The sequence below is a fragment of the Macaca fascicularis genome, chromosome 2 (genome assembly GCF_037993035.2).
Source record: "Macaca fascicularis isolate 582-1 chromosome 2, T2T-MFA8v1.1".
Taxonomy (NCBI): domain Eukaryota; kingdom Metazoa; phylum Chordata; class Mammalia; order Primates; family Cercopithecidae; genus Macaca; species Macaca fascicularis.
Window position 1 is genome coordinate 119,649,685 of NC_088376.1, and position 24,016 is coordinate 119,673,700.

The window sequence follows — 24,016 nt, forward strand, 5'->3', positions numbered from 1 at the left end:
CTTGAAGTACTAGTTTATACAATTACTCAAATCTTGTGAAAATCTCTTTGGAGATGATGATTCCTATTTCTACTTAAGAATTAGCTTTGGGTTTATTAAGGAAGTATTTTTTAATGAGCTTAATATAATCAGAAAATGTGTCTCTAAGTCTTCAAGAAGAGAGTCATGATTTTCTAGAATTTTATATTTTCTGTGTTAACCATTTAAAACCATGATTATTCAACTAAAATAAATTTCATCTGTGAAAATGTCCATATGGAATTGTTGTATATGAAGTTGGACCCACACTGCCATCTGCTGTGTCAAGATTAGGTTTAAAATCACCCACATAAACTGGGTTTAAGAAATGCAAAACATATATATGGAAAACCTGTATTACTTTGCTTCTTGGAAAATGAATGCAGGGAAAAATATGTACTAACAGTTATTTATTTCAACTCGTATTAGCAGTGTGGGGAGGAATTGTGTCTGTGGGTTTTAACACGACATATTTCAGGGACACAAAAATGAATAGAGAATAATGTAACAAACTTATGTTTCCACCACCATCTTTACTAAAAAATGAATATTACCAATGCCATTGTTACTTGCTGGGTTTGTCTCCCTGGTCTCATTGCCACCACTCCCACCCAAGGAAATTACCCTCATGGTTGTCATGTTTATCACTGGGAAAGCCTTTCATAGGCAAATATGCACATCTAATAGGTAAATGTGTTCACCTTTTACTTCTGTGTGCTTTAAGATTGACCAGTGAAGAAGTTTCCATGCTAGCAACTTCACCCTGGAGAATTAGTAGAGAAAGTTCTATTTCAAAACAGTCCTGTTATTCCCAGGAAGATTTTTTCCCAAATTTAAGACTCAGATGCCCAGATAATCTCTCCTTGGTTGCCGCTAAGTCTTATATCAATCATGGTGTTCCCTTTCTTTGGTACGTCTATGGAAATATGTAAATTATGAGCCCCCATTGTCCCATTACAGGTTCATGTGGGGAGAAAAGTATTCTAGATAGAGGGAAAGCTGAAGAAGAGACACAGAAATGAGAGAGGATACTAAGTATATTTGGGGAGGAGTAAGTAGACTGTCACAGCTGGAGCATCAGGAGATGGGGACATAAAGATGGATTTCTAGGGGCTGGGAAAGCCACTGTGCCGTTGACAAAATGAAGGGAAATTGGACCACAAGAGTCATGTTGGGAAAGGACAGTACACGTAGCATTGCCTCTGCTGCATTGGAAGTGATTCCACATAGCCATGTGAGAACTGGCAGCTGTAACAGGAGATTGCATAGCTGAGGAAAGAAGTAGTACCTGGGAGTTTCAGACCCACCCTTACAATCCTTACAGAAACGAGAGTTAAAGGGAGGTAAGAGAGAGGTTGAACAATCAGAAGTAGGACCTGGGAGAAGAGCAGGGGCCATGGATGCTAGAAAACAAAACTGGGGAGTCAGTCATGAGACGCAGCAGTATATCCCTCTACAAATGATGAAAATGCTCTTACTACAATTCTCCCCAGCATCTGACCACTCTTGCTAACTATAACTTAAACCTCTTTCTTCTGGTCTCATCTTGTAAGTGCCCTTCTAATAATGAACCTGAATAGAGACAATTCCAGGAGCAAAAATATTGAGCCAGAGACACCACACCATCTGCAATCCAGTTCCCCATCTCCTTCAACACTTTTATGTAAGAATAAACTAGTTTAAGGCCAGGCACGGTGGCTCACGCCTGAAATCCCAGCACTTTGGGAGGCCAAGGTGGGAGGATCACCTGAGGTCAGGAGTTTGAGACCAGCCTGGCCAACAAGGTGAAACCCCGTCTCTACTAAAAATACAAAAATTAGCCGGGCGTGGTGTTGAGTGCCTGTAATCCCAGCTACTCGGGAGGCTGAGGCAGGAGGATGGCTTAAACTCAGGAGGTTGCATTAAACAGAGATCATGCCATTGCACTCCAGCCTGGGTGACAAGAGTGAAACTCCGTCTCAAAAAAAATAAATAAGCTAGTTTAAATGTATATCAGGCAGGCTAGAAAGAAAACAGAAGATAGCACCAAAGAGGAGTTGCAAGGTCCAGGTTAAAGGACCCCAGAGAAAGCCATCTCAGATGGTATTGCTAAACAGAAATCTTAGACATATTGGTGACAGACTGTATCTTTCTGAGTCATGTTTCTGTGCATGAGATGGTATGTGTGTGTGGGTGGTGCAAGAAATGAGAGACAAGGAAAGCTGGAGAACTCCAAGCCATTCAAAACTCAAAAGCAAATCCCACAATTTGTTCATCTCTATAGATTTCAATTAGCGCTGGGGTCTCAACTCTTGTTGGGTACTGTACTGGAAAGGAGGGGTGCTTCATGGAACAAGTACAGTCATGTGTCCCTTAATGAAGGGCATACATTCTGAGAAATGCTTCTTAGGTGATTTTGTCATTGTGTGAACATCATAGAGTGCACTTACACAAATTTAGGTGACAGCCTATTGCACACCTAGGCTATCTTGTATCGCTATTGCTCTGACCACCACTGTATACGAGGGCCGTCATTGACTGAAATGTGGTTATGTGGCACATGACCGTATATGCATTAGTTGTATTACTACTTTAACAAATTACCACAAATTTAGTGGCTTAAAACAACACAACCTTATTATCTTATGGTTCTGTAACTCAGAGGTCTGATGTGGGACTCATCGGGCTAAAATCAAGGTGTTGCCAGGGATGAATGTCTTCTGGAGGCTCTAGAGGAGAATACATTTCCCTGCTTTTTCCAATTCCTAGAGGCCACCCGCATTCCTTAGCTTGTGGCTCCCCTTCTCCATCTTCAAAGCCAACAATGTAGCATCTTTTTAACCCCGTTTGTATTGTCATACCTCTTTCTCCGACCTTCTGTTTCCCTCTTTCACTTTTAAGGATCCTTGTAATTACATTGGGCCCACCCAAATTATCTAGGATAATCTCCCTTTTTTTAAGGTGGGTTCATTAACAATCCTAAATCCATCTGCAACCTTAATTCCCCTTTGCCATGTAAGGTTACACATTCACAGTTTCCAGGGATTAGCATGTAGACATTTTTGGGGGCACCCTTATTCTGCATGCTGCAAGGTGCTTCCATGTACATTGACCTGTCATAAACACAATTAATTGGTGGCACAATTCATTTTCCTCATAGACAAATGTGTTCACCTTTTACTTCTGTGTGTTTTATGAAGACTGACCAGAGAAGTCTCTTTGAAAGCAACACATTATCCTGGAGAGTTCATGCAGAGTTCTATTACAATACCTTTGCTTTCAAAAAGATTTTCCCCAAATTTAAGAGTTAGGACTGCCCAGCTAACCTCTCCTTCATTGCTGCTAAGTCTTATACCAACCATAGTGTTCTCTTTTCTCTGATATGTCTAAGTTAATATATAAATTATGAACCTCTGTTGCCACATTACAAGTTTAGAAGTAGCATGTTTCCATTTTACATGATTCCTTTTCTAGCAGGCAGTTATTGGTTTATGGCAATTTTTATGTATCTTCTTTCCAACAGATATTTATTTAGAGTTTCCCATGTGTTAGGCTTTGGGGGGAATAGAGCAAGGGCAGCATGTCCCTGCTCTCAGAGACTATACTCTAGTGGGCATTCAGGGACAGTCACAAATGCTCTGTGGAGCGAAGTGCAGAGTACACCCTGGAGTGGGGGAGGGGTGTAACCCAGAGAGGGAGACAGTAAGGGAGGCTCCCAGGAAGATGTGACATCTCAACAACAACTCTGTAGAACAAGTTGCCCAGGTGAGGGGCACCCTGAGGAACAGCATTTCAGCAAACAGTAATAGCTCCAGGAGGGCAGGGATTTTGTCTGTTTTGGTTACAGCTTTATCCCTTGTGCTACAACAATTTTGGGGACACATTAGGCACTCAATAAAGTATGTGGAATAAATGACTACACAAAGGTGGGAGATAGGAACAAGTGTGGCTACATTTGAGGAAATGAAAGATCAGTGTGTTAAGAGGGCAGTGGTGAGAGGTGAAATTTAAAAGGTCAAGATGGGACTCATGAGATTGTTAAGCCCTTTGCGCTTTGTATCAGGAGCAACGGGGTTTTTTAATTATTGGGAGTTTTTTAATAGACTGTTTCGTAAGAGTGATTTTAGGTTCACTGCAAAATTGAACAGAAAATACAGAGATTTCCCATATACTTTCTGCCCCTTCCCCAACCTACCTCTTTGTCAACGTACCCCCACTAGAGTAGTACATTCACTGCAATGGATGAACTTATCCTGACAAACCATTCTCACCCAAAGTTCATAGTTTCCATTAGACAGAGTTCGCTCTTGCTCTTGTGCATTTTATGGGTTTGGATGAAAATGACATGTTTATTAGTCCATTTTCACACTGCTATAAAGAACTGCCCAACACTGGGTAATTTATAAAGGAAAGAGGTTTAATTGACTCATAGTTCAGCATGGCTGGGGAGGCCTCAGGAAACTTACAATCACAGTGGGAGGTGACAGGGAAGCAAGGTACTCCTTTTCACAAGACAGCAGGAAGGAGGAGTGCTGAGGAGAGGGGGAAGAGCCCCTCATAAAACCATCAGCTCTTGTGAGAACTCATTCACTGTCACAAGAACAGCATGGGGGAAACTGCCCCCATGATTCAACTATCTCCAACTGGTCTCTCCCTTGACACATGGGGATTATGGGGATTATGAGGGTCACAATTCAAGATGAGATTTGGGTGGGGACACAAAGCCTAACTATATCAACATGTATCCACTACTATAATATCATAGAGTAGTTTTACTGCCCTAAAAATCCTCTGTTCTGGCTATTTATCCCTCCTTCTTCCAATCCCTGGCAACCACCGATCTTTTTACTGTCTCCATAGTTTTGCCTTTTCCAGAATGCCATATAATCAAACTCATACAGTTTGTAGGCTTTCCAAATTGGTTCTTTCACTTAGTAATATCAATTTACATTCTCTCCATGCCTCTTCATGACTTGGTATCAAGCTCATTTTTTCCTAGTTCTGAATAATATTTCATTGTCAGGATGTGCCACAGTTTATGCATTCACCTACTGAAGGACATCCTGGTTGCTTTCAAGTTTTGACAATTATGAATAAAGCTGCTATAAACATCCATGTGTAGGTTTTCCTGCGGACATACGTTTTCAATGCCTTTGGATAAATACCAAAGAAGGCAATTGCTGGGTCACACACATGGTAGGAATATGTTTAGTTCTGTAAGAAACCACAAATGCCAGGTGCAGTGGCACACGCCTATAATTCCAGCACTTTGGGAGACCAAGGCAGGCAGATCTCTTGAGCTCAGGAGTTCAAGACCAGCTTTGGCAACATGGCAAAAACCCATCTCCACAAAAAAAAACAAAATTTAGCTAGGCATGGTGGCACACGCCTGTAGTCCTAGCTACTCAGGAGGCTGAGTGGGGAGGATTTCTTGAGTACAGGAGGTCAAGACTGCAGTAAGCCAAAATCATGCCACTGCATTCCAGCCTGGACAACAGAGTGAGACCCTGTCTCAACAACAAAAACAAAAAACGAAAAGAAAATCACCAAAATGTCTTCCAAGTGGCTATACCATTTTGCATTCTCACCAGCAATGAAAGAGATTGCATCCTCACCAGCACTTGGTGTCATCAGTGATCTAGAGTTTGACCATTCTAATAGGTGTGTAATAGTATTTCATTGTCTCATTTTGCATTTCCTGATGATATATGACATATAGCATCTTTCATATGGTTATTTGCCATCTGTATTCAGCATCTTTTTAGGTGAGGCATTCATCAAGGTCTTTGGCCCATTTTTAAAATTGGGTTGTTTATGTTCTTATTGTTGAGTTTAAAGATCTTTTTGTATATTTTGAATAACAGTCCTTTATCTGATATATCTTTGGCAAATATTTTCTCCTAGAATGTGGCTTATCTTTTCATTTTCTTATCGGTGTCTTTTACAAAATGGAAAATTTTAATTTTAATGAAGTCCAGCTTATCAATTATTTCTTTGATGGATCATGCCTTTGGTGTTGCATCTAAGCAGTTATAATCATATGATGTTAGCTGTGGGCTTGTAAAAAAAGTTATCATTAAACCCACAGTCATCTAGATTTTCTCCTATGTTTTCTTCTAGGAGTTATACAGTTCTGCATTTTACATTTAGGACTCTGTTGTATCTTGAGTTAATTTTTGTGAAGAATGCAAGGTTTGGGTCAGACTAACATTTTTGCATGTGGATTTCCAATTGTTACAGCACCATTTGTTGAGAGATCATCTTTTCTCCATTGTTTTGCCTTTACTCCTTTGTCAAAGAGCAGTTGACTACTTACGTGGGTCTATTTCTAGGCACTCTATTTTATTAATAGATTTGTCTATTCTTTCACTAATACGACACTATCTTAATTACTGTAGCTTTATAGTAAATCTTGATGTTGGGTAGGGTCAGTCCTCTGACTTTGTTCATCTTAAATATTGTTTTGGCTGTTCTGGGTCTTTTGTCTTTCCATATAAACTTTAGATTTGGTTTGTTGATACCCACAAAATAACTTGCTGGAATTTTGATTGGCATCGTGTTGAATCTATAGATCAAGTTGGGAAGAACTGACATCTTCACAATACTGAGTCTTCCAATCTATAAACACAGAATATCTCTCCAATTATTTAGTTCTTTCTTTCATCAGTTTTGTAATTTTCCTCATATAGACTTAATATATATATATTGTTAGATCTATACCTAAGTATTTCATTTGATGGGATGCTAATGTGAATGGTATTGCGTTTTTAATTTCAGCTTTTATTTGTTGATTACCGACATACAGGAAAGCAATTTAATACACATTAACCTTGCATTTTGCAATGCTGCTATACTCACTTATTAATTCCAGGAGGATTTTTTGTGGCTTCTTTCAGATTTTCTACAATCATATCATCTGCAAACAAAGTTTTATTTCTTCCTTCCCAGTCTGTATACTTATTTCCTTTTCTTGTCTTAGCTAGGACTAAGGCTAAGTCTTAGGATTAGCTTAGACTTTCAGTGTGATGCTGAAAAGCAGTGATAAGCAGGGACATTCTTGCCTTGCTCTTGTTCCCGATCTCAGTGGAAAAGCTTCCACTTTTTCACTGTTAAATGTGATATTGGGTTCTAGGGGATTTTTTTTTTTTTTTTTTAATAGAGATAGGGTCTCACTATGTTGCCCAGGCTGGTCTCGAACTCCTAGACTCAAGCAATCCTCCTGCCTTGACCTTCCAAAGTGCTGCAGTTACAGGCGTGAGCCACCGCACCTGGTCTCTTGGGGATTTTTTTTGTAGATATTGCTTATCAAGTTAAGGACAGTCTCCTATATTGAGAGATTTTAAGCAGCAGAGTGAATTAAGCAATTTCACGTTTTAGAAATAATTCTGGCTACAGGCTCACGCCTATAATCCCAGCACTTTGGGAGTCTGAGGGGGGACTCAGGAGTTTGAGACCAGCCTGGGAAACATAAAGAGACTCTGTCTCTACAAAAAAAAATTTTTTTAAATTAACCAGGTGTAGTGGTGCATGCCTGTAGCCCTAGCTACTTGGGAGGCTGAGCCAGGAGGATCATTTAAAACCAGGAGTTTGAGGTTACAGTGTTATGATCATACCAATGTAGTCAGCCTGGGTGACAGAGCAAAATCATGTCTCAAAAAAAAAGACAAAACAAAAAGACAGAAAAATCAAGTGTTGGGGTGAAGAAATTAGAACCCTCATATACACTGCTGGCAGAAATGTAAGGTGCTGCAACTTCTATGAAAACACTTTGGCAGTTTCTCGAAAAGTTAATCATAGAATTACCATGTGACCCAGTAATTCCACTCTTAGGTGTATACCAAGAAAATTGAAAATAAGGATTCAAACAGATACTTGTACATCAGTGTTCACTACAGCATTATTCACAATAATTAAAAGATGGAAACAACCCAAATGTCTATCAATGGATGAATGAGTAAACGAACTGTGGTATATATATACATAGAATGGAATAATATTCAATCATAAACAGTTATGAAACTCTGATACATACTACATGGATGCACCTTGAATACATTATGCTACACGAGAGAAGTCAGACACAAAAGGGCAAATATTGTTTGATTTTACTTTTATGACATGAAATATTTATAATAGGCAAATTCCTAGCGACAGAAATAAGATTAGAGGTTTCTTAGGATTGAGGGGAGAGGAGAATGGGAAATTATTGCTTAATGGGCACAGAATTTTTATTTAAGGGTATTAAAAAGGTTTTGGAAAAACATACTGGTGTATTCCACAACATTGTATCATGTAATTACTACTTGAAAATGGCAAAAAATAGCAAATTTTAACACATATATTACAATAAAAAAAAGTAAAGGTTTGTCTAGCATTTAATAATATACCTTTCATTTTTTTTTTCTGGAAAGAGTGTGTAAAGATACTTAACAACCAAATGTAATGTGTGATCCTTGATTGGCTCTTGCTTTCTAAATAAAACGCCTATAAGATACTCTTAGGACAAGTGGGGGAAATTAAATTGGGAAGGGAAATTAGATACTATCATGAAATTAATGATCTTAGGTATAATAATGGTACTGTTGTTATATAGCAGAACATCTGTTCTTAGGAGATACATGCTGCAATGTTAAAGTGTTAAGCGTTACAATGTCTGTAACTTACTTTCAAATGGTGACCCAAAAAAGGGTGTGTATGTGTGTGTGTTGTGTGTGCGCGCGCGCACCTTTTGCAAGGTTACAGTTGCGAGAAGCGTAGGTCTCCGCCACCGAAGCCTTAGACTCATAAGCCGGGTCAGGCCAAATTCCGCTGCGCGTAGGGAAACGGCACAATTGGAGCACAAACGGCGAACGCAGCCGTAGCCCTGGGAGCCCCGGCCCAGCTCAGCGCACCAGCCAGCATGCCCCATCCTGATTGGTCCACTTGCTCAGCTCGCCGGCACCCCTATATCCAATTAGCGTGGCGCTTGCTGAGCGGCGGCGGCAACCAACGTACACAAGGGACTGGAGCGTTCTGTGGAGAAAGTGCGAGGTCAGGCCATGAACTTGGGGTAAGCTGGGGTAAGAAAGGTGGTCGTCAGCGGAAAGGGGGGCCATATGTATCTGGGTTGTCCCTTGGAGTCTTTAGCGGAGAACGTTCCCAACCTGCGCCGCCGAGAGGGACAGAGCCCAGTTCTCGGGTAGAAGAGCGAGGTAGACGGGTCGGCCCTTAGCGACTCCACAGACCTTACGTTTTCACTTAATGACTCGCATTAAAACTGCCCGTGATTCCCGTTTCGGTCCCTTATTTACCTCAGGATGGGGAGGAAAGAGAGCTGAGGAGGAAAGGAGAGAAATGACGAGACAGTTAGAGGAAGCGTGGAGGCTCCTGGGGAGGACTCCTGGCCCACGCCCCGGGTTCTTCGCCGCCTTGTTTTTGGAGTCTTGCAGAATGTTGGAGCGCCCAGATTAGTTTTAGGTGCACTAGGCGGGGAACCGAGGCTTCTGATGAAATCGATGTAGTACCAGTGCCTAACACCTAGTAGGCGCTCCTTACGTAGGGGTGAATAAATAAAAAGGACTTGGTGCATGGTCTTAAATCACTCGCAGGTTTGATATTTTAATAAGATGAAAAACCACCAAACTCACACTTAACTACACATCGTTCAGCAAATGTTGTTATGTTTTAGAATCTGAGGATATGGAAATAAATAAGATAGCATGTCCCTTAAGGAGATTACAGTGTAGTGCGTCATTGAAGATACTTTACCATTCAAGGTCTTTTCTTTCTTGGTGACGTTTCACCAACATAAACATGATCTGTTCATAACCCTGCAATAGGGAAAGCCGTAAAACCTATTCTTTCCAGTGTTTTACCTTTAATAGTTGAGGTGATTTGATTTCCCCTACCTGAGCAGCACCGCAAATTTCGCATTCCTAATCAGACCTTTCCCAGCCTCTCTCTCCCTTGACTGGCTTGCTGGATTTAATTTTCTCTGAATTATGGACTGTATGTATGGGCTGCCATTTTTGTTTTCAGTGGAGTTTTAGGACCTTAACAGACATTCAAGTTTTGTTGGCAGTGCCTGCTGTTACTTTATGCCTTTGCTTTTGACATGCACGTATAAATATACTAAATATCAGTACTAAATATCATACTAAATATCAATATGTATTATTTGAAATATTCAAAGTGGTACTCTTTGCTCAAGCAGTTACTAAACTTGATGGCGTTGTTAGTAGTCATTTACGATGCTCCAGCACTCCATAGAATGTGTTAGTCTTGAGTTCATTATGAAACTAATGAATGGTGGTTAAATATATCTTGCTCCTTTAACTTATGTGAGGCGTTTTGCTAACAGCATTATTTTTTCCAGTCTAGAATTATTAAAAAAAAAAAGGTGGTATAACTGAATTGATAGTTTACCAATAACAAAATGAGGTTTCAGGTTAATGATAACAATGCTTGTATTATTGAAGAGTTTCAAGAATTTTCCCTGTAGTTGTGGGTTTTATCTTGGATTGCAAAACGTTTTTAATAAAAAAACTGGTTTGATGTGTACAAGATTTCTGCATAAATTCAAAATAATGGATTTATTGTCAAGGTTCAAATGAAAATTTCTGGTTATTTAAAATGTTGCGGTTTGTTAAAAATGAGAGACAACTTTCTTTTTTTATTGCAGAGATGGTTTAAAGCTTGAAACTGAATTACTGGATGGAAAAACCAAGCTAATATTGTCTCCATATGGTATGTTATGTTACAGAAATCTGAAATGTTAAATTTTAAATTCGTAAATAAAATTTATATTAGTTCAACCGACTTTTTGCTTGTAATAGAGTGATATTTAAATATTTTGAAAAAAACTGTTTCCTCAAACTTCTTCAAATTTACTTCTAGCCAAATCGGATTACAACACTGCTTACTACTGTCAGTATTCGGACTCATAACATTTAATGTCCTAGTGTAGTGCGTGTTCATTATATTTGCATATAGCCAATATCCTTATTGCCTGAGGAATAATACAAGTGAAATTTATGTAATTATGTTCTTTGCACGTAAAGAATGTATCGTTTGAGAAAAGTTTATAATAAGACCACAGTAAAATGCTAAAGTCACTTTTAGTATTCGTTTTTAATCTCAGTGTACTTTGGTATCTTCTCCTTCGCATTTTTTTCTGTTTATATTTTTCCTTGGAAAGATAAAAACAAAAATAAAATAGAAGTAAATACTTGAACTGGATTAGGAAAGAACACTCAGTCAAGATCTAAAGTTAGTGCTTTCAAGGATAATGTTGCCACTTTAAAATCTTACAACAATATTAATTACAGTTTTCTTGCATGACCACCTTAGTATGTTTTTGGTGGACAGTTTAGTAATTTTTTTTTTCTTTTGTAGAACATAAATCAAAAATTTCTGTGAAGGTAAGCCATATGACTTTGACCTGACCTGTTTTCAAATGTAAAATGCAGTTTTCTTTACAGTGGTTAGAAAATAATTCCTGGGAAATATCAAGTGTTGTGAGGGATTTGGAATTATAGTGAGAAGTTATTTTCTTGCTTTCAGATTGGTCCTTTCACAGAAATTGAATCATTTTAGGTTTAAAAAGCCCAATAGAACCTCTTCCTCTAGATAAGTGCTATTCAGTAAAGCGTCTGTATTAATGGAAGTGTTCATTAATAAAGTCAGTATTATCGAATATGGAAGCCACTAGTCATGTGTAGTTATTGAGCACTTAAAATGTAGCTAGTATGACTGAGCAACTGAATTTCTAATTTCCATTAATTTTTAATGAAATTTAATGGATAATGGACTGTACCGGACAGTGCAGCTCCAGAGATCTTTAAAAATAGATAATCAGACTTTAAGCAAATGTTTTTTCTTTTCATACTCAAAGTCCATTTGCCCACACCAAAGGGGAAATTTCATTCACAAATTATATCATGCATTTAGCTTTTTCCTTTAAAAGGTTGCACTTGAGCTTAAGGGTAGTTTTCCTTTTAAATTATTTTCCCTTATCAGGAATCTATTGTGCTTTTCTTCTGCAAAATACATTATCACTATGTTTAGTTTAATTTTTGAGACAGAGTCTCATTGTGTCACCCAGGTTGGAGTGTAGTGGCATAATCATGGCTGCATATCTTCCTCCTCCAGCCTCCTGAGTAGCTGGGACCATGTGCATGAGCCACCATGCCCGGCTAATGTTTTAAATTTTTAGTAGAGATGGGATCTCATTATGTTGCACAGGCTGGAATTATCATTAAAAAAATTTTTTTGAGGTTAGGCATGGTGGCTTACGCCTATAATCCCAGCACTTTGGGAGGCCAAGGTGGGTGGATCACCTGAGGTCGGGAGTTCAAGGCCAGCCTGGCCAACATGGTGAAACCCCATCTCTGCTAAAAATACAAAAATTAGCTAGGCATGGTGGTGCTAGTCCCAGCTACTTAGGAGGCTGAGGCAGAAGAATCACTTGAACCCTGGAGATGGAGGTTGTAGATCGAGATCACACCACTAGTGAGCCGAGATCGCACCACTACACTCCAGCCTGGGCAACAGAGCAAAATTCCTTCTCAAAAAACAAAAACAAAAAAAGCCAACTTTTTTGATACTTCTACTTTTCTTGTTACCTATTTCTTTTTTAATTTTTAGATTAATATCAGTGGGAATTTATCTTCTCCTCTTCTATAATTTACTACAGCCCCCTTTTGTTTTATCTTTACAATGTCTTAAAGTCTTTACTTGTCTGTGGATAGAACCCAGTTTGGATGATGTATCACTTTGCCCTTCAACTCTAAGCCCTTGATGGCTTTACTTGCAGGTTTAATCAAGGTGAAGAAGTTGCTGGAGTACCCAAAATATCCCTCAATAAATAGGTGAAGATGATCAGAACAATTCCACAAGCTACATATAAAAATTGTTTCTCTTTCTCTATCATATAGTTATATACCCTGTATGCTCCCCTAATCACAGACTACAGATTGTATGTTATTCCTACCCCTTTCCCTATTAAAAATTGCAACTAACTGCTGTTATTTGAAACACATTTACAAATACAGTGGCCTTTATCAAGTACCTAGATGAAAAGCTATTTGTAATGGTTGATTTTTATCTTCTCCAGGCTGATTTGTTACAGAAGCCACATTTGTGAAGACATTTTATTGTCATTTTAACCAACTCAGAACATCTGAAGATCCCTTTTATAAGCCTATAATGAACAGAATTATTAGTCTTGGATTTTTGGTAGGCCTATAATAAAGTTACTCGTCTTGGACTTTTGATTACTAGACTTTTAATTTTTAAGAAATTCTATCAGCTGTCAAGAGGTGTTTTAGGATTTTTTTTTTTTAAGAGTAACTAATATGTTCTCAACTAATGTTGAGCCTAAATTGTTTACTGCTTTAAAGCAAATTGGGTTTATCCCTATTGCATTTGGGACTTCAAAATACTGATGCAACCTAAGTTTCTCTTCTGTATTGATTGTTTTCAAGTTTATCTTCCCATATTGATAGAGGTTACAGAGATCCTTCTCATTTCTTTTTGCTCTTCACAGACTATAAACACCAAAATCAGGAGTATTTTCTTCCTTTTTTGTTTTGTTTTTTAGTTTCCCAAATTTCACAGTTCGGCAGCTAGATGTTGAATTCTCTTTTCTGCAAGTTATTCATGAATTCTGTCTGCATAGTGCTTTTCTTTGTTCCTTCTAATGGGGTAAGCGCCTGAGTTACTACAACGCCAAAAGTCTCTTTTCTCTTTTTTCCCATTTCTCACTGGTTGAATTATTGTAATCTCCATAGTGTGTTCTTTAAACACAGCTGAACTCTATCTCATTATCATCAAGTTTAACATATATGTGGTCAAAGTGCTTTCCTAATTCTATCAAAATCTGTGCATTTTTCTTTTTTCTTTTTTTTTCTTTTTTGAGACAGGCTCTCTCTCTTTGTCCAGGCTGGAGTGCAGTGGAACAATTATGGCTCACTGCAGCCTCAACCTCCTGGGCTCAAGGGATCCTCCTGCCTCAGCCTCCCAAGTAGCTAGGACTACAGGCACATGCCCACACCACCATGCTCAGTTAATTTTTTAAAATTTTTTGTATAGACGAGAGTCTTCCTGTGTTGCCCAGGCTTGTCTCAAATTCCTGGGCTCAAGCGATCCTCCTGCCTCATCGTCCCAGAGTGCTGGGATTATAGGTGTGAGCTGCTGTGCCTAGCCTCTCCTACATTTTTCTTCAGTCCATGGTAATGAAGTAAACTTGGTTACTTGCCTAATTTCTTAGGTTTATAGGAAGAGAAATGGGAAACTACACATAGTCCAGTGTCATAAGTAATTTATTAAAATAATGGATTCTAAAACTCTTACACTTAAAATAGTCTCAAAGATTAGTTGAACTATAAAACAATAAAAAAATTTTTATGAGTATGTCTGCATGTGAGAATCAGTGACATACTAAAAGGTATTTGTAATATTAGTGCTAGGTAGCACATTTTATATGTATATTTTTAGTTTGTTTGTTTTAGAGATGAAGTTTCGCTGTTGTTGCCCAGGCTGGAGTGCAGTGGCATGATCTCGGCTCACTGCAACCTCCGCCTCCTGGGTTCAAGCAATTCTCTTGCCTCAGCCTCTTGAGTAGCTGGGATTACAGGCACCCACCACCACGCCCAGCTATGTTTTTTGTATTTTTTTTTTAGTAGAGATGGTGTTTTACCATGTTGGCCAGGCTGGCCTTGAACTCCTGACTTCAGGCAGTCCACCCGCCTCAGCCTCCCAAAGTGCTGGGATTACAAGTGTGAGCCACTGCACCCAGTCCACATTTTATATTTAAAAATGTTACTTTTCTCTGATTTGTACTGGTCTTGGGATCCTGGCCCCATATAAATTGTGAAGTCAGCTGATATTAAACAAATCCATTGAACATTGTCTTTATAATAATGAAAAATGGCTGGGCATAGTGGCTCACGCCTGTAATCCCAGCACTTTGGGAGGCCAAGGCGGGTGGATCACCTGAGGTTAGGAGTTTGAGACCAGCCTGGCTAAGAAATCCCGTCTCTACTAAAAATACAAAATTAGCCAGGCGTGGTGGTGGGCACCTGTAATCCCAGCTACTCAGCTGGCTGAGGCGGGAGAATTCTTCAACCCGGGAGGTGGAGGTTGCAGTGAGCTGAGATCGTGCTGTTGCACTCCAGCCTGGCTGTGTCAAAAGAAAGTAGTTAAAAAAAATTTTTTTAATTAAAAAAAAAAAAGAAGAGGTAATGTAGGTGGTATAATCTAATGACACTAGATTCAAAGCTGGAGTATAGTGGAGTTGTACTATAACAACTATAATAAAAGTTCCTGAAGTAAGATAATTTCTAGTTGTTGATGAAGATTTGGAAGTATTAAGAGTTAGTTTCTTATGGTTATATTACCTAAATAGCAAAATGGAAAAAAGTTTAGAGGACTGATTTATCACAGATCATATAAATAAAGATAATTGTTGATTTTTCTTGGACAGTTATAAAGAATAAGCTTCTGGTGTTTTAACAGATGGGAAATAAGACCAAGATTGCAAAATGTCCTTTAAGAACAAAAACTGGGCACATTCTAAAATCAACACAAGATAATTGTATAGGAAGTGAAAAGCTTTTGCAAAAGAAGACAGTTGGTTCAGAAACATCACAGGCAAAAGGTGAAAAAAATGGAATGACTTTTTCATCCATTAAGGATTTATGTAAACAATGTGTAGATAAAGACTGTCTTCATATCCAGAAAGAGATTCCACCTGCAACCCCTAATATACGGAAGACTAGAAACACCGTAAATACATCTCTAGTAGCTAAACAGAAGCCTCACAAAAAACACATCACAGCTGAAAACATGAAGAGCAGTTTGGTGTGTCTAACACAAGACCAACTACAACAGATTTTGATGACTGTAAACCAAGGAAATAGATCTCTTTCCCTTACTGAGAATGGAAAGGAGTCAAAAAGTAAGATTTTTCTAAAGTTTTCATGAATTTTGATTTTTTCAATGTGTGTTTTAGAATGTCAGATTCATTGGGTTTTATGTAACTGTGACTCTTAAATTCTAATTTAACCTGTCAAGCTATTAAAATAATTGTTCTTTTAGAGGACTTTCTCTGATGTGCAAAATTATTTTTATAGTTGTGCCATATTTTAAGGTTAGTGCTCAGAATATTAAGAAACCCAGTTTCTGTGGATTTTAGAAAAAATGTTAGTACAAAAAACTATTATATTTATTTTAGAATATAGGAAGCTTTACTCATATTTAAAATAGTTATATGAAACATTGTTAAGAAAAAACCCATTATGGTATTTCCAGTGAAAATTAAGGAAACTTTACTATGACTATTTGACTTGAGTTGCTGAAAAACACTGCTTTCCTGGCTGCTGCATTTAATCTTCCTGTTCCTCATTCCATGCTAAGAATTGGCAGTACTTTTTTTTAAAAAACAAAGTTAACACAGATTTGGAACGAACAGTAGAGTGTTACAAGCTTTCTCTTTCACAAGTCCTGGCATTGCATCATGTTTTTAAAAGCCTTCTAATTTCCACTTTGGGATGAGGAATTGCGAATATGAAGACAATAGAAATATCTAAAATTTTATTAGGCAATAGTGAAATAAATAAAAAATTAACAGTTCACATGGAGAGGCCCCACAAATGGTTTGGGGACCCAGTAACTCCTGTATATTCCCATGATACTCAAGATGGAATTCTTTACTCTCTTGTTATAGATTATTCTTGGTAAAATGAGGGAGCTGGATTTTGTCTTTAGGGCTAAAATTCTAGCCACAACCTGCTTATTAGGCATAATGAGAGATCATATCAACAAAGTTAAAAGCAGAATTTGCCTAATCATATAGACATTCATATTAAGTATGCTTTCTCTTCATTGGGAGAACTAGCACATTCAAAAGAAATCAGAACATTTCTTGAGCCAGCCCATGAGCCCTCTGTAAAACATGTGATTTTGATATTATGGCTGGGACATAGAGACAATTCATGAAAAGGTTTTCCACTGATTTCACAGCTAAATAAGAAAAGTAATGTCAAGGTAATGAGTATTTATCAAGATATTTGTATTTATTCCCCTTTAGATTGTGATTTGTGTTATAATTTTTATTTATTTATTCATTTTTTGAGACGGAATCTCGCTGTGTCGCCCAGGCTGGAGCGCAGTGGCGCGATCTTGGCTCGCTGCAAGCTCTGCCTCCCGGGTGCACGCCATTCTCCTGCCTCAGCCTCCCAAGTACCTGGGACTACAGGCACCCGCCACCACACCCGGCTAATTTTTTGTATTTTTAGTAGAGTCAGGGTTTCACGTTGTTAGTCAAGATGGTCTAGATCTCCTGACCTCATGATCCGCCCGCCTCGGGCTTCCAAAGTGCTGGGATTACAGGAGTGAGCCACTGCGCCCGGCCAGTTTTTATTTTTAAAAGCATGTTGGCAAGAGGAAATGGAGATTTGTTTTCTGTTGTTGCTAGCTTATTTTCTTCCTTATTTGATATAAGAAACTGTAGGACTGTGGTCATGAGCAAGCCATTTAACCTCTGGGCTTCAGTTTCCTTTTTTTTTTTTTGAGGTGGGATCTGGCTGGAGTGCAGTGGCATAATCTCCGCTCACTGAAACCTCCACCTCTTGGGCTTAACCCATCCTCCCACCTCAACCTCCCAAATAGCTAGGACTACAGGCACGTGCCACCACATCTGTCTAATTTTTGTATTTTTTGTAGAGACGGGGTTTTGTCATGTTGCCCAGGCTGATCTTTAACTCATGAGCTTAAGCAATCTGCCCGCGTCAGCCTTCCAAAGTTCTGGGACTACAGGTGTGAGCCACCACACCCTGCTTCCTTTTTTCCTTTTTGACGGGAAGGGAAGCTTAAAGCCACCTCAAGGATTGTTTTGAGAGTTAATTTAAGTAACGTATAAGACATGTAAGAACTGTATAGCACTATGTCAAGTATTATAATAGATGTAATTTAGTGGTAATTTTAAAACATGTATTTTACCTCCTAGGTCAATATAGTCTACATTTAAACAGTATCTCTAATCAGCCAAAGGATGAGAATATTATGGGATTATTCAAAAAAACTGAAATGGTTTCATCTGTCCCAGCTGAAAGTAAATCTGTCTTAAATGAACGTCAGGATACATCTAAGCAGTGTGAGCAAAAAATTGCCATGTATGTAACTCCTGTCTGTTACTATTTTGTGGTCATCTTTGGAATATGGTTTTGCTTTTCCTTTACTTGCATGTGAAATAGTTACTCTGAATACTTAGAGCTATTTAAAAGCTTATTACTTAATATTTATGGAGTCAGTTGTATAGAAATGTATGATACAGTTTCTGTTATCTTTTGTGTTTTACCTTAGAGAGAATGAATGGAAACCAGCTGACATATTCAGTACTCTGGGGGAAAGGGAACGTGATAGAAGTTCGTTGGAGGCAAAAAAAGCCCAGTGGAGGAAAGAGCTAGGTAGGTAACTTTTATACCTTTATTATAGCTTTATTGGGTTAAAGAATATGTATTGAAGCCGGGCGCAGTGACTCACACCTGTAATCCCAGCACTTTGGGAGGCCGAGGCGGGCGGATCAGGAGGGCAAGAGATCGAGACCACCCTGGCCAATATGGTGAAATCCCATCTCTACTAAAAATATAAAAATTAGCTGGACGTGGTGGTGTGCGCCTATAGTCCCAGCTACTTGAGAGGCTGAGGCAGGAGAATTGCTTGAAATTACAGATTTCTGTTATAGTCTTGAAATTTCGTTAGTGACTAAGAAATATCCATTACTTCTTTGACTAAACTTGGGGTCTGCATATCACAATTTGCAAAATGTGTGACCTAGCAGTTGTATTTCTTAAGAATAGCTATGCCAAAGGCATGAGATGGGCTTCACTCTAGTTGAAAAACTAGTAAGTCTTGTGAGGCCATCACTAACTTGGCTGGGATGGGTGACACAGAAAAACACATAAGCAAAACCAGGTGAGTGGCTCACATGTAATCCCAGCACTTTGGAAAGCCGAGGTGGGAGGATTGCTTGAGGCCAGGGGTTCAGCATCTGCCTGCTGGAGCAACAGAGCGAGACCCCATCTCTACAAAAAAAAGAAAAAGAAGTACTTGGAAATGACCGGAATGTTTTGTGCTTTAATCATTTTTGTTGTTGTTGTTTTGAGATGGAGTTTCATTCTTGTTGCCCAAGCTGGAGTGCAATGGCGCCATCTCAACTCACTGCAGTCTCCTCTTGCTGGGTTCAAGTGATTCTCCTGCCTCAGCCTCCTGAGTAGCTGGGATTACAGGTGCCCACCACCATGCCCAACTTACTTTTTGTATCTTTAGTAGAGATGGGGTTTCACCATGTTGGCCAGGCTGGTCTCAAACTCCTGACCTCAGGCGATCGGCCTGCCTTGGCCTCCCAAAGTGCTGGGATTACAGTCATGAGCCACCACACCCGGCCTTATGCTTTAATTATTTTAAAACTCAGTTTACTTTTTTTTTTAAATTTGTCTCAGTAAAGCGCCTCTATTTAAGTCATGCTTCCAGTAACATCCTTGGAATTTAAATTTATATATCATTGAATTTTGTATTTAAAGAACTGTTCATTGGGGGTTTAGTTTTGACTATATCTGTCAGACACAGGGTTTTACGTTTTTTACTTGTCAGCAATTAAGAAATAATAGCTAACATTTATTGAATATTTACTTTGTGCCAAGCCCTATATTGAGATAGGCTCTAGCATTATCCCCATTTTATAGAAGAAACCAAGGCTTAGAAAGTTTACCAGCAGTTGGCCGGGTGCGGTGGGCTCACGCCTGTAATCCCAGCATGTTGGGAGGCTGAGGCAGGTGGATCACAAGGTCAGGAGATAGAGACCATCCTGGCCAACATAGTGAAACCCTGTCTCCACTAAAATACAAAAAATTAGCCGGGTATGGTGATGTGTTCCTGTAGCCCCAGCTACTTGGAAGGCTGAGGCAGGGGAATCGCTTGAACCCGGGGAGGCGGAGATTGCAGCGAGCTGAGATCGCGCCATTGCAGTCCAGCCTGGTGACAGAATGAGACTCTATATCAAAAAAAAAAAAAAAAAAAAAAAAGCTTACCAGCAGCTTGCTAACAGTCACATAGCTAGGAAATTCTTGAACTTGAATTTTAACCCATAGTTCTCTACTTCAGAATTCTAGCTTTTAATTCTCTTAATAATAATTGAATGAACATTACAGGAAACTAGAACCTCATGATAATTGACAAAATATAAAATAAGTTATTCCAAAAAAATTGCTCCTTATTGGTAATTGTGATAATGAAATTGTACCATACTTAACTTTGGTTCTGATTAAATTTTTTCTTATTCTGTGTCCCTAAAAAATTATTCTCTACTTCGTGAGTTAGTCTCCTTCCTAAAAAAAAGTTTTGATTAGATCCGTATTGGTATCTGCATTAAGAAAGTCATGATTTGTTTACATGGTTCTTTTTTTACAGTTTTTGTACATGTTTTTAAAAAGGACATTATTTACAGATGAACAGGTTGCTCTAAAGAAGAAAGAAAAAGAAGTTTCTGAAAAATGGAATGATCCTTGGAAAAAATCTGAAAGTGATAAAATAATATGGGAAAAACTTCAAATTCTTGACCAATCTAGGGTAAGACATCTTAATTGCAATTTTTAAAATGCTAAGCAGTGTTCATATTACAGAATTTATTTTTAAAGCTTATTAAAAAAAAAAGTTTTTTTTTTTTTGAGACGGAGTTTATCTCTTGTTGCCCAAGCTAGAGTGCAGTGGCAATCTCAGCTTGCTGCACCCTACCCCTCCCGGGCTTAAGCAATTCTCCTGCCTCAGCCTCCCGAGTAGCTGGGACTACAGGTACTCACCACCACGACCAGCTAATTTTTTGTATTTTTAGTAGAGATGGGATTTCACCACATTACCCAGGATGGTCTCGAACTCCTGGCCTCATGTGATCTGCTGGCCCCGACCTCCCAAAGTGCTGGGATTACAGGCATGAGCCACCGCGCCCAGCCTATTTTAAAAAACTTGTCATATTGTTGGGTTTTTTTTTTTGTGTGTGTGTGTGTGTGTTTTTTTTTTTTTTAAGCAACAGGGTCTTGCTCTGTTGCTCGGGCAGGAGTGCAGTGGTGAAATCGTAGTTCCCTGCAGCCTTAAACTCCTGGACTGAAGGGATCCTCCTGCCTCTGCCTCCCAAATGGCTGGTACTACAGGTGCACTCCACCATGCCCAGCTAATTAAAAAAAAATTTTTTTTAGAGACAGGGTCTCACTGTGTTGCCCAGGCTAGTGTCGAACTTCTGACCCCAAGTGATCCTCCCACCTTGGCGTCTTGAGTAGCTGGGATTGTAGGTGTGAGCCACTGGGCCTGGCTCATAATGGTATTTTAAAACAGTGTTATTTTGAATTTAATTATGACCTCAACCGGTCTCCATTTACATTCTCTAAGTTGTCTCGTTGTCATTAGGTGAGTGTAGAGGCTCCCAGGCACCTCCTTTGGAGTCTTATAAAGGAGGTCTGCAATTTTTGAAGTGAATACAAAACTCTGCCACTAACTATGTGTAAGTGTTTAGCTATCAAATATACGCATATGCCAAGTGTGCCTTGTGTAGTGCTTTTGTGATTTTTAAATTTTATCTGTGGTAATTTTGGGTAAAGAAACAGTGTCACTGTTTTTCTATTGATTTTTATACTTCTGCTAGCTCTTCAAGCATTCTATCACAGTCTCCTAGCCAGGTGATGGTGGGCCAAGCTGATGGGGCATTCACTACTTAGAGCTAGTCAGACTTTAGCGGTAAGTCCTAAGTGTCAGTACTTTGGATATTTAAACCTTTTAGTGTTTGACCTCTAACCTATTTTCCTTGAAGGAGAGAATCTTAAGTCCTACTTATTTTTAGTTATCAGTTAATTTTTACTTGAGTGTATTATGCTTCATTCGCCTTCATTTCTTTTTTACATTTATTTCCCTTCCTCCTTGTGAACATTTACATGTTAGCAAATGTATTCTGAAAATAATGCAGTGACCTAAAGGGATGGTTCTCCTAAAGATATGATTCTGGTGGTAGATACTTTTGGCACTGCGGCCTAATTAGGTAAATTTCTTATAGAACCCCTTCAAGTTAATTTTTTTGCATGGCTGTCTGTTCTGCTTCGTGTAGAGCTGACTTGCCTACATTGAATACTTTTGTTGTCTGTTGATAATTTTACATTAACAAAAGGAATGAAATCTGAATTGCATTTGCCCACAATCCCAAAAGCACTTTGACTGAAAAGGCAATAAGGTTGTCTTGGTAGAACTCATTTTGGAAAATTCTATAGCTCTGGGTGATAATTTTAAGTGTGTAAAGTTTAGAAGTTGTATGCAGACACCGTTAAAAACTGTAGCTAAAACTAAGTTTTCATGAAATTGGTGAGGATCAGTTGTTGGCTTTTATTTTCAACATCAGGATAAAAAATCTGTAATGCTAAAAATGTTAATTTCAGTTGCCAAATTTTCAGTTGAAATGTCAATATATAATTTATTATTTCTTACTTTGCATGGCTTTTTAAGTCATTTATTATCTGGGGATAATCCATATCATGATTGTTAATGCAAGTAAAGAACCATTTGAGGTGACTTTTAGGTTTTAAAATATTTCGTATATATTTTTCAATGATAGTATTTGTCAGCTGATGAAATGATGAAGCTCATGAATTTGGAAAGGAGAACTGTATTTCTCATCAGTGGTTGCAACCTGCAGCATGGCCATTCTGACAGGCTGGGAAGCATAGCCTTTGGCGGGCCAGGAGGCAAAAACTTCAAGGTGGTGGGGAAGGGAACAGGAATTTATGCTGAGTGAAGTGGCTGAATATACATATTTAATAAGCTATACGAGGAGTCATGAATATTTATGAAAGGAGAAACACGCATACACAATTGAGTTTTATGCCCCTTCATGGGTCCCATGTACAAAAAATGGCAGCGTTGGCATGATCCAAGGGTAGAGTTTTCAGCCCTCTGACATCAAAAAGCGAAGCAGAGGACACAAACCTTTTGGCCAGAAGCATGTTGGTTGGTGTCAGTGCTGGCATCTTTTGAAGGGCTGGTTTCTGTTTAGCCTTTAGGCTAAATAGTGGTTAGCCAGGGAAGGAGGAGGTATAATGTGGTGTGTCTGATTCCCCCATCCACTCATGGCCAAGAACTCAGTTTTCAAGGCACTTTTGGGTCCCCTTGGCCAAGAGATGATCCATTCAGTTAGTTGGGGGACTTAGAATTTTACTTTTATTCCTCATGTGTATCTTTTTTTTAATAATAAAAAATCCCAGTAAAGTTATTTAAAAAATTTTTGGAAACAAAAGTTGTGGGGGTTTATGATGGGTGGACTAGAAAATGAAACACATGCAATATCCAGGACTGGACAACCAAGAGTTTTTAAAAGAGTATGATTACTGGCTCATTTCTTTTACTATTTAAATGCAGTTTTTATGTATTTGTATGTGATTGTGGTACAAAATTGGAGAGATGTTATTGAGGGAAAAGGAATTTGCTGTGTAACAAAAAAGCCCTCTTCTCAAATACCTTAGAGCAGTTGTTTTCAGAAATCCCAGCTGTAGCCACAACTATTTATACTATTTGAATAATCTAGTTAGCCTCTTTATATAATTGGGAAGGAAAGAAGTTTGTTGTAGGCAGTCACCAAAGCTTTGATTGTTAAAACATGAGGTAATGCATATAAAGTGCTTAGAATAGTGACTGACAACAGAACAAATGCTAATGAAGTTTTGTTCTACTTATAATTTAAAGAGTTGGGGGTCTCACTTTGTTGCCCAGGCTGAACAGGTGCAGTCATGTTGCACTCCAGCCTCAAACTCCTGGGTTCAAGTGATCCTCCTGTCTCAGCCTCTGACTGGCTTATTTCACTTAGCGTAATGTCCTCAAGGTTTACCCATACTGTAGTATGTGTCAGAATTTCATTTCTTTTTAATGCTAAATAACATCTATTGTATGTATATACCATGTTTTCTTTATCCATTAATCCATGGGTAGAAATCTGGATTGTTTCTACCTT

At 38.7% G+C, this 24,016-nt stretch overlaps 1 protein-coding gene across 50 annotated transcripts in view; it reads left to right on the forward strand.

The window, feature by feature from the left end:
• Positions 1-8,967: 8,967 nt before the first annotated feature.
• The window catches only part of CCDC66 (coiled-coil domain containing 66), a 58,900-nt gene continuing 43,851 nt past the window's right edge, over positions 8,968-24,016 (forward strand). For 8 of the 50 annotated variants that reach the window (XR_012431283.1, XM_045386037.3, XM_045386039.3 and 5 more), the window contains exons 1-7: positions 8,968-9,046; positions 10,658-10,722; positions 11,371-11,396; positions 15,493-15,934; positions 17,984-18,149; positions 18,340-18,443; positions 20,483-20,604. Coding sequence is in view for 48 of the 50 variants with exons in the window: in XM_045386037.3 (XP_045241972.2) it covers positions 9,036-9,046; positions 10,658-10,722; positions 11,371-11,396; positions 15,493-15,934; positions 17,984-18,149; positions 18,340-18,443; positions 20,483-20,604 (936 nt within the window). In the remaining 2 variants the exon portion in view is untranslated. Of the gene's footprint in view, positions 9,047-10,657; positions 10,723-11,370; positions 11,397-13,090; positions 13,213-13,576; positions 13,681-15,460; positions 15,935-17,983; positions 18,150-18,339; positions 18,444-20,445; positions 20,605-24,016 lie in introns of all 50 variants that reach the window. The other 42 variants (XM_065540777.2, XM_074032516.1, XM_074032524.1 and 39 more) reach the window with 18 other exon arrangements.